Here is a 14,566-nt window from a genome sequence, read left to right on the forward strand (position 1 = left end):
TCTAAAATAACTTCAACTAGGGAATGGAGACCCTATGTTTGAAAATATACTAGAGAGTGGAGACCCTATGTCTAAAATAACATCAACTAGGGAGTGGAGACCCAATGTTGGAAAAGAGACTAGGGAGTAGAGACCATATGTCTAAAAATAAAATCAACTAGGGTGTGGAGACCCTATGTTGGAAAATTGACTAGGGAGTGGAGACCCTATGCCTAAAATAAAGTAAACTAGGGAGTAGAGACCCTATGTTGAAAAAAAAGACTAGGGAATGGAGACCATGTGTCTAAAAAATAAAAATCAACTAGGGAATGGAGACCCTATATTGGACAAGAGACTAGGGAGTGGAAACCGTATGTCTAAAATAACTTCAACTAGGGAATGGAGACCTTATGTTTGAAAAGAGACTAGAGAGTGGAGACCCTATGTCTAAAATAACATCAACTAGGGAGTGGAGACCCTGTGTTGAAAAAGAGATTAGGGAGTGGAGACCTTATGTCTAAAATAACTTCAACTAGGGATTGGAGACCCAATGTTGGAAACGAGACTAGGGAGTGGAGTCCCTACGTCAAAAATAACTTCAACTAAGGACTAGAGACCCTATGTTATAAAAGAGACTAGGGATTGGAGACCCTATGTCTAAAATAACTTCAACTAGGGAATGGAGACCCTATGTTTAAAAAGAGACTAAAGAATGGAGACCCTATGTCTAAAATAACATCAACTAGGGAGTTGAGACCCTATGTTGGAAAAGAGACTAGAGAGTAGAGACCATATGTCTAAAAATAAAATCACATAGGGTGTGGAGACCCTATGTTGGAAAAGTGACTGGGAAGTGGAGACCTTATGCCTAAAATAAAGTAAACTAGGTAGTGGAGACCTTATGTTGAAAAAAGAGACTAGGGAATGGAGACCCTATGTCTAAAAAATAAAAATCAACTAGGGAATGGAGACCCTATATTGGACAAGAGACTAGGGAGTGGAGACCGTATGTCTAAAATAACTTCAACTAGGGAATGTAGACCCTATGTTTGAAAAGAGACTAGAGAGTGGATATCCTATGTCTAAAATAACATCAACTAGGGAGTGGAGACCCTGTGTTGGAAAAAAGATTAGGAAGTGGAGACCTTTTGTCTAAAAATAAAAATCAATAAGGGAGTGGAGACCCAATGTTGGAAAAAAGACTAGGGAGTGGAGACCCTATGTGTAAAAATAAAAACCAACTAGGGAGTAGAGAACCCTATATTGGAAAAGAGACTAGGGAGTGGAGACCGTATGTCTAAAATAACTTCAACTAGGGAATGGAGACCCTATGTTTGAAAAGATACTAGAGAGTGGAGACCCTATGTCTAAAATAACATCAACTAGGGAGTGGAGACCCTGTGTTGGAAAAGAGATTAGGGAGTGGAGACCTTTTGTCTAAAAATAAAAACCAACAAGGGATTGGAGACCCTATGTTGGAAAAGAGACTAGGGAGTGGAGACCCTATGTGTAAAAAATAAAAATCAACTAGGGAGTGGAGAACCCTATATTGGAAAATGGACTAGGGAGTGGAGACCTTATGTCTAAAAATAAAATCAACTTGGGAGTGGAGATCTTATGTTGGAAAAGAGAATAGGGAGTGGAGACCCTATGTATAAAATAACATCAACTAGGGAGTGGAGACCCTGTGTTGGAAAAGAGATTATGGAATGGCGACCTTATGTTTAAAATAACTTCAACTAGGTATTGGAAATCCAATGTTAGAAAAGAGACTAGGGAATGGAGACCCTACGTCTAAAATAACTTCAACTAAGGAGTAGAGACCCTATGTTGGAAAAGAGACTAGGGACTGGAGACCCTGTGTCTAAAATAACTTCAACTAGGGAGGGGAGGCCCTATGTTTGCAAAGAGACTAGGGAGTGGAGACCCTATGTCTAAAATAACTTCAACTACGTGGTGGAGACCCTATGATGGAAAAGAGACTAGGGAGTGGAGATCTTATGTCAAAAGTGACATCAACTAGGGAGTGGAGACCCTATGTTGGAAAAGAGACTAAGGAGTGGAGACCATATGTTGGAAAAGAGACTTGGGACTAGAGACCCTATGTCTAAAATAACTTTAACTAGGGAGTAGAGACCCTATGTTAGAAAAGAGACTAGGGAGTATAGACCCTATGTCTAAAATAACTTTAACTAGGGAGTGAAGACCCTATGTTGGAAAAGAGACTAGGGAGTAAAGACCATATGTCTAAAAATAAAATCAACTAGGGAGTGGAGACCTTATTTTGGAAAAGAGACTAGGGAGTAGTGACCCTATGCCTAAAATAAAATAAACTAGGGAGTGGAGACCCTATGTTGGAAAAAGAGATTAGGATAGAGACCCTGTGTCTAAAAAATAAAAATCAACTAGGGAGTGGAGACCATGTGTTGGAAAAGAAACTAGGGAGTGGAGACCCTATGCCTACAATAAAATCAACTAGGGAGTGCAGACCCTTTGTTGGACAACGAGACTAGGGAGTGGAGACCATGTGTCAAAAATAACTTCAACTAGGGAGTGGAGACCCTATGTCTTAAATGACTTCAACTAGGGAGTGGAGACCAGATGTCTAAAATAACCTCAACTAGGGAGTGGAGACCCTATGTTGGAAAAGAGACTAGGGAGTGCACACCCTATGTCTAAAAATAAAATTCAACTAGGGAGTGGAGACCTTATGTTAGAAAATAGACTAGGGAGTGGAGACCCTATGCCTAAAATAACTTCAACTAAGGAGTGGAGACCCTATAGTGGAAAGGAGACTAGGGAGTGCAGACCCTATGTCTAAAAATAAAATTTAACTAGGGAGTGGAGACCCTATATTGGAAAAGAGACTATGGAGTGGAGACCCTATATCTAAAAATCAAAATCAACTAGGGAGTGGAGAACCTTATATTGGAAAAGAAACTAGGGAGTGCAGACCTTATGTCTAAAAATAAAAATCAACAAGGGAGTGGAGGGAGACCCTATTTCTAAAAATAAAAATTAACTAGGGAGTGGAGACACTATGTTGGAAAAGAGACTAGGGAGTGGAGACCCTATGTCTAAAATAACTTCAACTACGGAGTGGAGACCCTATGTTGGAAAAGTGACTAGGGAGTTGAGACCCTATGTCTAAAAATAAAAATCAACTACGGAGTGGAGACCCTATGTTGGAAAAGAGACTAGTGAGTGGAGATCCCCTATGTCTTAAATAACATCAACTAGGGAGTGGAGATCCTATGTTGGAAAAATGACTAGGGAGCGGAGACCCAATGTCTAAAAATAAAAATTAACTATGGAGTGGAGATCCCATGTTGGAAAAGAGACTAGGGAGTGGAGACCCTATGTCTAAAATAACTTCAACTAGGGAGTAGAGACTCTATGTTTGAAAAGAGACTAGGGAGTGAAGGCCCTATTTCTAAAATAATTTCAACTAGGGAGTGGCGACCCTATGTTGGAAAAGAAACTACGGAGTGGAGACCCTATGTCTAAAAATAAAAATCAACTAGAGAGCGGAGACCCTATGTTTGAAAAGAGACTAGGGAGTGGAGACCCTATGTCTAAAAATAAAAATCAACTAGGGAGTGAAGACCCTATGTTGGAAAAGTGATTAGGGAGTGGAGCCCCTATGTCTAAAATAAAATCAACTAGGGAGTGGAGATCATATGTTAGAAAAGAGACTAGGGAGTGGAGACCCTATGTCTAAAATAACGTCATCTAGGGACTGGAGACCCTATATTGGAAAAGGAGTCTAGGTAGTAGAGACCCTATGTCTAAAATAAAACCAACTAGGTATTGGAGACCCTATGTTGTTAAAGAGACTAGGTAGTGGAGATCCTATGTCTAAAATATCATCAACTAGGGAGTGGAGACCCTATGTTGGATAAAAGGACTAGGGGGTGGAGACCCTATGTCCAAAATCAAATCAACTAGCGAGTGAAGATCCTATGTTGGAAAATGCAGCTAGGGATTGGAGACCTTATACTACCATGATTTTTAATTTTCTTTCTTTTCATTTTCATTTTTTTAAGAGAATAAGTAAAATGCGGGAAAATATTTGGAGAAGACTTCCCTTTTGAAGTGATTGTTGTTGCAGAGCTATTTTAGTCTCCGCGTGGTTTCTTTTTGGTTGCACCTGCTTCTTGCAAGGTTGCTTTGGATTGCACTTGTTTCCTGGTTTTTTAAACAAAGAATAAATTTTTAGTTTGAAATGGTGGTTGGTTTTGCGGCCTTGGGTGTTTCAGTCACTTGATCTTGGTTGGCTTCTTTGATGATAATTTCACCTGCAACTAGTTGTTTCCTGAATACCACTTGCATTTCTGGCCCTGGAGAACCTTTGGCTTTTCCAACCTTTACCATGACGGCTAGTCCCGTGGGACTTAACCTTTTCAACTTTATTTTGTATTTGTGGAATTTCACTTTCGACTTTATTCTTCTAAAGCTTTCAATTTCAGATCATTGGGGAACCTTTGGCTTTTCACATTTTCCCATTACACTTGGTCGCGTGGGCCTTAACCCTTTCAACTTCATTTTGCCCTTATAGGCACTCCCTTTTGATTTCCTTCTTTCAAAGTTTTCAATTTTAAAGCATCGGCCAATCATGGCCAGTCGGGGTCGATTCAATATCCTTGCCGAGGCTGGGCGCCTTTTGAATATATCAGCTTGCTTCAAACAGGAACCCTGTAAATCGGTTTTGTTGTCCTTTCTTTGCCTTATTTTGGAGCAAAGTTAGACCGAAAGGGATTCGAAGAAAAATAAGCAACGGAGTAGAAAAAATGAGTTTAAAACAAGAGGTGTCCCTTTCAAGGAATAGAAGGACGGACTTATCTGGGAGTACATGCGGATGTCAATGAACATGACATGCCTTTTGGGCTGGATGCCTGATCTGTGTAAACTGTCCGACTCTTAGAAACGCATCACAACTTTTGCCTTGAAAACCGAGAAGCCTTGCCCAGAACTGTGTCGATGCCAATGGATGTAAGGATCCTCTTTTCGATCAATGGCGCCTTTTGCGGGTTTTCACCAATTGACCTTTCTCACTTCTCTTCTCACCATCGCCTTATAGTTCTCTTTGCGAGTTTTCACTAATAAGACTCTCTCATTTTAGTTCTTTACTCACCATCACCTTAAAGTGCCCGTGAGGGTTTTCACCAATAAGACTCTCTCATTTTAGTTTCTTTCATTTTGACGTCTCCAGGACCAAATATCTGTGACCTCTGATTCTTGATCATTCTTGCCTATTGGTCGGAAGGACTTGAAAGGGATTTGGGTAAACGAATTTTGGATTGAATTAAAACTTTGGAACCTTTCGGGTGAAATCATCGCTAAAACATTATAATTGTTGCCCCAGTTTCAACTTTTGGGGGAATGTGGATTTTTATTTTGGTGTGACTGAACCCCAGAGAGAGGCTGCCAACGTATCCTTTTGGAATCAAGTCGAACGTAGTTCAATTAACATGAACTGTTTTTTATTTTCTTTTGTCTTTTTGTCTATTTTGTTTTCTCTCTTTCCTTTTCCTTTTTTTTCTTTTTCCTTTTTTTCTCTTTCTTGTTTTTTTTTCTTTTCAATAACTCCTTCAGGATCCAAAGAGGGTAATCAAAAAAAGGTAACTGGCTCAAAGGGTTGGCAAAAGGGTTAATGGTGTTTGGGTAGCGAGAATGAAAGCCTTCTTCATCCCAACCGGAAAACATTAATGCTATATAGAGTATCAAACATAGTACCTTTTGACTGCACATGCGTTGACAGTTGTTTTAGGAACATTTCCTTTAATGTTTCCCAAGTACAACGCTCTCTTTTGGAAGTACTCTCGTTACAATGTATGGACCTTTCCAATCTGTAGCCAATTTTTCTTTAATTGTTCTAATTCTTTATTTTATTTCCTTAAACTTATCTTCATTGCATTCTAATTCTTGATTCATTATTTCGAAGTCTGGCAGCATTTTAGTATCTGGGCATAAAATCCGCAAACATGTCATATTATTGAAATCTTCATTTAACAGAACTGAAAAAAGAATAAGAGAAGTGACAGAGTCAAGAAAAGAGACATGGACGATGAAATATTGATTCAATTATTTGAATTTTAAAGATAGAAGGGTTTACAATGGAAAGTAAGACAATAAAAGTAAAACATCCGGATTACACCCTGAAATAATTCGGACGCAGAAAGAATAGTAAGACCGGCTACTGCGACTCCCATTTGACAGGGAACTTTCAGGTTTGGCGACTATTTTTTGGCTTTTCTCCTGTCTCGGCAATGGTTGCAATGGCCTTCAGTGCCAGATCAAATTCCCCATCATCACAGATCATTCCAACTACTGGCCCATTGGTGTGAGTAGGCAGAGGATTGTTCGTCATATTAGGAGTCTCTTCTTCCCTGAGAACTATTGACTTGACCTCAATGAGGTCCTCCACTGATCTTTTAAGAGTCCAACAATCTTCAGTATCATGTCTCACTGCTTCAGAGTGATATTCACATCTAGCATAAGCTCGGTGCGAGGGGGACTCGGGGTTCGGCCAGTTCGAGGCCACTGGCTGCAACACACCTAGCATGATTAGCTTTTGAAACAAACTTAAATACAATTCACCAATAGGGGTGAATTGATTCCTTCTGAGGGGCTCTCTTGGGCAAGGATTTTATTAGGGAACATTTGGTTGGGGATTATATAGAGCTTGGTAGGAACGGGCATTTATGGGAGGTAGAGCTCGATTTTGTGTATAATGATGTGGCCGCGTGTAAGGTTGCGCATTCATCACCGCATAGTGAGGCGGTTCCACGGCGTATGCAGCATCATGATGAGGGTAATAATGTTGCGGGGTTCTAGACGACATATATGATTGGTTGAATGATCTGCGGGACTCCTCGAGCTCGAAGCCATCATGGCTCCCTCTTCTCTCATGTTTCTATTCATCAAACTCCCCAAAACATTCTGAACGGCCTATGATGTGGCCTTAAAGGCAGCTTGACTCAAGATTCAGCCTGTTTTCAAACCATTTTCGACCATCTCTCCAATTTTGATAGCCTCGGCAAACGGATTACCCATAGCGGACATCATGTTCTGGAAGTAGTCCGCCTCTTGGGCCTGTAGGAAGACAATAGCCATTTCTGCTTCGTCCATTGGAGGCTTTACCCTGGCGGCTTGCTCGCGCCATTTGACAGCATATTCACGAAAACTTTCCGCGATTTTCTTTTTCAAATTGGACAAAGAGTTCTCTTTTTTTGGATTTTTTCACTCTTGCTTTCTTTCTTTCTTTCTTTTGTTTTTTGCTCTTTATTTTTCTTTGTTATTTTTGTCACTCCTTTATTTCTTTTTCTTTCTTCTTTTTTTTCACTCGATTTATTTAATGGCTATGATCGAATCTGATGGGGATTGCCTACGTATCATGACGCCGCATGAATACGATCATTATATAGTTCAGGATTACCGGGAACAAAGTACATAAGCTAGCTCTTTTTTGATTTCTTTCTTTTTGATTTGCTCTTTGGGAATTTTTTAAAAGAAGACTTCTTAAAGAATAAAGAAAATATTCTTGGATTTCGACTTGTTCTTTGGGGAATTTTGACATAAAGGACTTCTAAAGAAAAAAGAAAATATTTTTGAATTTTGACATTTTTGCCTTTGAATTTCCAAAAGAACGACTTCTAAAGAAGAAAGAAAATATTTTAGATTTTGATTTGAATTTTTTTTTTGAATTTTTGGGAGAAAGACTTCTGAATAAGAAAAAAAAATATTTTTGGATGTTGATTTGATTTGTTTATTTTTTTTTCTCGAATGAAAAACTTCTAAAAAGAAAGAAAAATATTTTTGGGTTTAAATTTTTTTTTATTTTGGATTTTCTAAGAAAAGACTTCTAAGGAAGGAAGTAAATGAAAATATTTTTTGGATTTATAAAAATTGGGGCTAGAACCGATGAGGTTTGCCTACGTATCTCACATCCGGTGAGAATTAGACCTGCGTAGTTCGGTCAATTTTGACACAACAGGAAAAACACGACTTTTTGAAAATATTGGCTCATTTTGAAATGACTTTTCTTTTCTTTTTTTTTTTTCAAAATTTCGATAGAGTTTTAAGGTTTTCAAATGCCTGGATTTTTCAGAACCGGGTAAATTCTCTCTCTCCTACCTCACTCTTTTTTTTCTTGATTTTCTTTCCCTATTCTAGAAGCTGGTCAACATGCAATCCGAAACAATCATATGCACAAGTAGCACGTAAAATGCATCATGATGGTCTTTTATATTGGGTACACCTGTCCTAGACGGACCCAATCCCTGTGTTGAGTCCTCAAAGTCAAATGCACGTGATGTAAACAAACGTTCCTACTAGGGATCTGGCATGATGCTATGTTATTCTAGTTTTAAATCCTGGGGTATGTTGTTCTAGACTTGGCTTACCCAAGCGGACAACTAGAGCCGAGGGGGGAAGCGTATCGGGAATATAGAAGCTTCATCGGCTTTGCATCTTGTCCGATCCTCGTTCTAAAATCAGGGATATGACTCTAACAGAAAAGAAACCACGTGAAGCGCACGCTTCCCAGAAGATTTAGAAGACTTAGAGAGAAGAAGGGTGGCGTAACAGTTTTATATACAGTTCACAGAATATCAAAGCGGTAAATGAGAAGCAATTAGTACATTAGGCCCAAACATGTAATATGAGACAATCACATGAAATCCAAGCATAACAATTATTCTAAGCTCGAATTCTGAACCCTAAACCAGAAGTTTTGGGTTCCATTCCCCAGCAGAGTCGCCAGAGGTATCACACCTCATTTTTCCTGAGGGATAGGGAAATTTTTCCAATTAAAGTGATATTATTCAAAATAGGATAATTTACTTAATTCAGAGTCGCCACTTGGGATAATTATTATGGTGTCCCAAGTCACCGATTTATTTTAGAATCCCAAATCGAGGAAATTGACTCTATTTATGGTCTGCGAACATAGAAGACCGGGTAGGGAATTCTGTTAACCCGGGAGAAGGTGTGACGCACTCCTGAGTTCTGTGGTTTTAGCACGGTCGCTTAACAATTAATACTTGGCCTAATTATCTAAAAAATTAAGACTTATGTGAATTAACTTTTCTATACCGCATTTAATTATATATTTAACCATTTTTAATATTTATAAAATTTATTTGAACAAGTCGCGATGTCGCGCACTTGTTGTTTTTTGTACATATTGTGAATCGCTCCAGGTGAAACGCACCTGCGATTTATAACATGCTTATTTTTATTATTATTTGAAGCTATGGTCAAGTCGCGTGAAACACGCACTTGAATTGGGGTTACGTATCATGACTATGCCACGGGAACCGTACCTATAACCACGGGAACTGTTTATGAGTTGCTTATTTTCCTAAGGTTTGAGATTGTTGTGAGGCCATGAATTATGGAAGATTATTTTGGGAGAAGGATAAGAGAGTATATTCTATTGTTATAAATTTATTAGGGGGGAAATGGACTAACTAACATGACATAGTACCTAAACCCAAATTCATGTAGCTTTTTAAATGACCCCACTGTCCCACTAGATAAGGAACAAACTCAAACAAGTGAAACTAGAATATCAACTAATTGTCTAAACGGATCAGATGGCCAAGAAATTCAAAATTCCACATCAATTAAGTCAACAACTCGGCTCAAAACTTTGTCTAATTAATTTATGACTAAAGTCACTTAATGGAATTACATGTCTTAAACCTCTTTTTAATTAAGTCCAAATCCTTCTTAGTCTAGTACCGATAAATCTTACTGTCTCATCCAATATAAACATATATCAACAAAATTGCTTTTGTATTTAAAGCAACAAACATTTTCCATATATGTTTAGTTATAATTAGATCTACTGATTCAAAGGCATTAAGTTGACAAAAGACAAGAAAACAAACAATCATCACATTTAAAAAATAGAATATTCACATGGCTAAAAGACGAAGAAATAAACAGCATATTAAAAATTGGTGAGGGAAGTAAAAATATACCTTGTATTGATTGGATCCAAACTTTAAAATTGCTGCTGCGCAACAATCAAACCAAGAGCAGCGACTACAACTGAGAACCTCCAACGGCACAACCTTGTCGGAAGCACGAAATTGACTGAAAAGTGGAGAAGTTTCAGGGTTGTTTCTTAGCTGATGTTTATGGGGTTGAAAGGTTATGGAGGAAACTGGTTTGTTGGGTGGAGATGGGGGATTGTTTCAGCTGGGTTTTTCAACTGGTTTTGGTAGCGTTTTTTGAGCTGATTTTTGTGGAATGAAGCTGGTTTTAGAGCTTGGTTTCAGGTGTGTTTTGGTGTTGATTTTGGGTGGAAAAAGGGCAGCATTTTGGACTGTTTTACAGCTGATTTTCGCTGCTCTTCCTAGCTGTTTTCACAGCTTGTTTTGCTGCTCTTTAGTGTGGATTTTGAGGTGTTTCATGGTGTATTTTGGGGTGGAGATGAAATGATTTTTTGGGGGTGATTTTAGTGATGTTTTATGGGTGTTTTTAATGGCTAAAAATTGCTCCCGTTTTTTGAACTTTTCTTGGATGCTTTGGAGGAGTTTTGGTCGAGGAATGAGGCTAGGAGAAGAAGAGGTAGGCGCTAGGATTTTCCTCCGTTGGTCTCTGTTTTTCATCCCCTTTGTGCAGTGTGTGTGCGCTCTATAACTGATGTGAGGAAGTGGGGATGATTTATGAGGGAGACGTGAGGGAGAGTGGAAGTGAGTGTGTGCTAGTATAAAGTGATGTGAGGGAGTTGGGGGGAAAAGGGATAAAGTGAGTGTGTGCTAGTGTAAAATGACGTGAGGGAGTTAGGGAAAAAGGGGTAAAGTAGTGCTAGTGTAAAGTGACGTGAGGGAGTTGGGGAAAAGGGATAAAGTGAGGTATTGGTGAGATAATGGGATATAATTTTCTTAAGTAACACTTATAAAAGGTGAAATAAGAGCTAAAATATGTAGATTAAACTTAAAATATACTTACCTACTAAAAAGTGGGAGAAAATTCAAATATTGTAAAAAATTAGGTGCTCACAATTATTAGAATAATAAAAATCAAAAAGCAGAACATACACGTGCTTAAAATTGCAGCTTCGCGAAAATTCCAAAAAGAAAATAAAGGTACTGCAGAGTCTAGAGCTACAATTTGAAGGGCAAGCGTATAAATAGACGTAAGCAATAAGCCCTAGTAAGAACAAGTTCAAGAAACTATTCATTCAAAACCTAATTAGGGCAACAAAAAGAAATGAATCCAGCTGATAATGCAACCTTCTCTTTCTCTGATCTTGATTTTCTGGACTCTATTGACCACCATCTTCTGATTAATTCCGATTTTTCGAACAGTTTTTCGCCGATGAGTTCGAGCAACGTCGCAACTCCTAATAGTCCTAGTTCAAGTTTTGGCAGCTGCCTTTTGGATGAAAACATTGAAGAAACAACTCCCGAATCTCAATCCAAGCCCGAGGAGCAAACGCAGGGCGGAAAGGCGGCGCGTGAGAGAAACACGAATCAAGATTGGAGGCGGTACATAGGAGTGAGACAGCGGCCGTGGGGAAAGTTTGCGGCGGAAATAAGGGACCCCGACAGGAGAGGTGCCAGACTGTGGCTAGGAACTTATGAGACCCCAGAGGATGCAGCGTTGGCTTACGATCAAGCCGCTTTCAAAAGGTATATGTTCTCTAAGAAGCTGAAAATATTAACTCTAATTCTTTACTTTATAAAGCTATCAATAATTTCAACTCATTGCAAGTAAATCTCCATTCTGTAAACGTTTAACCATGTCAATGAAGGAGTATAAAGTATTCAATGTTTAATGATTTGCAAACTGATATTCGGCAATCAATTCCGGTTTGTAATGATCCACATTAGTTTCTCATTTCAATAATATCCGGTCTTCTTTAGCAATAAAGAAAAATAACAACAACAACAACCCAGTATAATCCCACTAGTAGGGTCTGGGGAGGGTAGTGTGTACGTAAACCTTACCCCTACCCTGGGATAGAGAGGCTGTTTCCAATAGACCCTCGGCATCCTTCCCTCCAAGAACTACCCACCTTTATTCTTGGGGTGACTCGAACTCACAACCTCTTGGTTGGAAGTGGAGGATGCTTACCATCATAGCAATCCAGGGTGACCAGTGTAGGCTTCCTCTTCACTTCTGCAATTTTGAGAAACAAAAAAAACCATAATCATATGGAATCTTCTCTAATATTGCACATGCATGTCTGACAAATTTCAATTATTGAATACTTTTTAATTCCCGTATGATGCTGTACTTGAAATTATATAATAATCAAGGTTCCTTTTGTACTCTTTTTAAATTATCGGATGTGTTTTTCTAACAATCATAAAGCCACGGAGGTACTAATTGTTAAAGAAGTTGCCGAACAAGTTTTAGGATATTCGCAAAAAGTGTCAAAGCTCCCCCATATAAAATTAAAGTCGATGCAGCTCGTCTTTAATTAACAGATATTTAAGTGAATTATCTATCCAGCTGCTACACTTTGTTGTTATATATGATGCTCCACCAACTGGAAACGAAAATGAGAAATCAAATAGGCCTTGAAATATAATCATGAATTTGCTGATATTCTAAAGGTCGTCCCAGTAAACAAATTATAAAGAGAAGAATCCATAGTAAAAATTTATTTAAGCATTAAATACATCTTCAACGAAAGATGAGCCGTAAAAGACATAAGTAGCCACACCTCTTTAATTTTGATTTCTATTTCCTGTGTAATATCGTGTGCTAGTATTATATCCTCACGAGTTCACATTTCGAAAATGTACTGGACATTTCTTTCTTGAAATGGAAAATTAAATGCTTCTAAAATTTGACAGCTCATGTTATCAGAAAACCAAAGAGGTTTTTGAGAAAAAGCTATACATATACTAGGTTTTTTCTACAAATAAATATATATCTCTGTTTTAAAAACTAAAACAGAGAGAATAAAATGTTAGGATAATAAAAACTAAAAAGCATAACATACATGTGCTTAAAATGGCACCTGTATAGAAATTCCAGAAAAAAAATAATGATGGTAGGGGACCAGAGCTACAGTTATAGGCCAAGCGTATAAATAGACGTACAGTATCAACTGTTCCATTCATCCAGAATTAATAAACCCTAGTAATTAGAGAAAGTGCAAGAAACATTTATTTCAAAACTCTAGAGAAAAGAAAATGAATCCAGCAGATATAACCTTCTCTTTCTCTGATTTTAATCTCCTTGAATCCATAAAGCAACATCTTCTAAATGATTCAGATTTTTCTGAAATTCTTTCGCCAATGAGTTCAAGTAACGCATTGCCTAACAGTCCTAGCTCAAGTTTTGGCAGCTCCCCTTCAGCAGAAAATAGCTTCGAAACCTCCTTTTGGGATGAAAAATTTGAGGAAACAATACCAAATCTCGAAGAAAAGTGCGAGTCCGAGGAGGAAACGAAGGGGAATGTGGTGGCGCGTGAGAAGAACGCGCCGCAAGATTGGAGGCGGTACATAGTAGTGAAACGGCGGCCATGGGGGACGTTTTCACCGGAGATGAGAGACCCCGATAGGAGAGGGGCAAGACTGTGGTTAGGAACTTATGAGACTCCTGAGGATGCAGCATTGGCTCCGCTTTCAAAATCCGCGGCTCGAGAGCTCCGCTCAATTTTCCTCACTTAATTGGCTCAAACATGCCTAAGCCGGCTAGAGTTACAGCGAGGCGTAGTCGTACACGCTCACCCGAGCCATCGTCTTCTTCGTCCACCTCATCATCAGTAAATGTAACAAGAAAAAGGAAAATAGATGTGATAAATTCCATAGCCAAAGCTAAATATGGTTGGAACCTCCAGATGTTAATATAACTATATTTGGAAGGGTATATATTTAGTGTTTTAGTATTAGAATAACGTTTTTAAATTTTTTGACACTACAACATTTTAGTTTTATTGGGGTGGCCAAAACAAGCGTAATCTTTGACCTAAGGGCACGTTTTTTAACTATTGCCTTACAAGCCACGCTTAAAAGCGTGGCTTATTTGATAACAAAGACAACGCTTACTACACCCCATATGTAATATTTTTATACCTTACAGCTAAGCTGTCCAACGGGGCGGGAGGATATTTAGCCGGGACAGTGGCAAGACGGGCCTAAACGGGACGAAACGGTAGGTCCATCCCATCCCGCTACCGAACGAGAAGGGACGGGACGGTTTCGCGGACCTTAAGTGGGCTGATTTTTAAAAATATATATTTATTTAACCATTAAGTTTGGCAACGTCTAGTTTTTTTACTTATTTAATAAACTTAAAACTTAATAAATTATAAGAAAATTAGGAAACTAAGTAAAAAATTATAAAATATTAAAAAAAAGACTTGTAATGAAATATTTTAGTAATTATAATAGAGTTGTAATTTATTTAATATAATTTCAAGCCATTAAGTAACTAAGTAAGAGTGTAAGACAATTCATAAAAAGAATTCAAAGCTTAGAGCCTTTTATTTTATTAATAGAAGTTTCAAATTTCACATACAAATATAATTCTTTTGAAAAGCACATAATCTACGCAGCCACCTTCTAGGAAGGGTTCTTTTTGATCTAGGCCTCTTAGTAGCCAATTATAAATT

General features: G+C 38.3%; 1 protein-coding gene and 1 pseudogene across 1 annotated transcript; both read left to right on the plus strand.

The window, feature by feature from the left end:
* The first annotated feature begins 11,205 nt into the window (after positions 1 to 11,205).
* LOC104088362 (ethylene-responsive transcription factor 1A-like) lies at positions 11,206 to 11,828 on the plus strand. The gene is made up of 2 exons (XM_070186119.1): positions 11,206 to 11,627; positions 11,750 to 11,828. The coding sequence occupies exons 1-2, from the start codon at positions 11,206 to 11,208 to the stop codon at positions 11,826 to 11,828; spliced, it is 501 nt and encodes a 166-aa protein (XP_070042220.1).
* A 1,252-nt stretch (positions 11,829 to 13,080) lies between these two features.
* LOC104088361 (ethylene-responsive transcription factor ERF098-like) lies at positions 13,081 to 13,874 on the plus strand (annotated as a pseudogene).
* The last annotated feature ends 692 nt before the right edge of the window (positions 13,875 to 14,566 follow it).

This window comes from Nicotiana tomentosiformis, chromosome 1 (genome assembly GCF_000390325.3).
Source record: "Nicotiana tomentosiformis chromosome 1, ASM39032v3, whole genome shotgun sequence".
Classification (NCBI taxonomy): Eukaryota; Viridiplantae; Streptophyta; class Magnoliopsida; order Solanales; family Solanaceae; genus Nicotiana; species Nicotiana tomentosiformis.

Coding starts and splice junctions, on each gene's coding strand:
- LOC104088362 (XM_070186119.1), top strand. CDS start 11,206: ATGAATCCAGCTGATAATGCAACCTTCTCTTTCTCTGATCTTGATTTT. Junction 11,628..11,749: donor GATCAAGCCGCTTTCAAAAG/GTATATGTTCTC, acceptor ATGTCAATGAAG/GAGTATAAAGTATTCAATGT.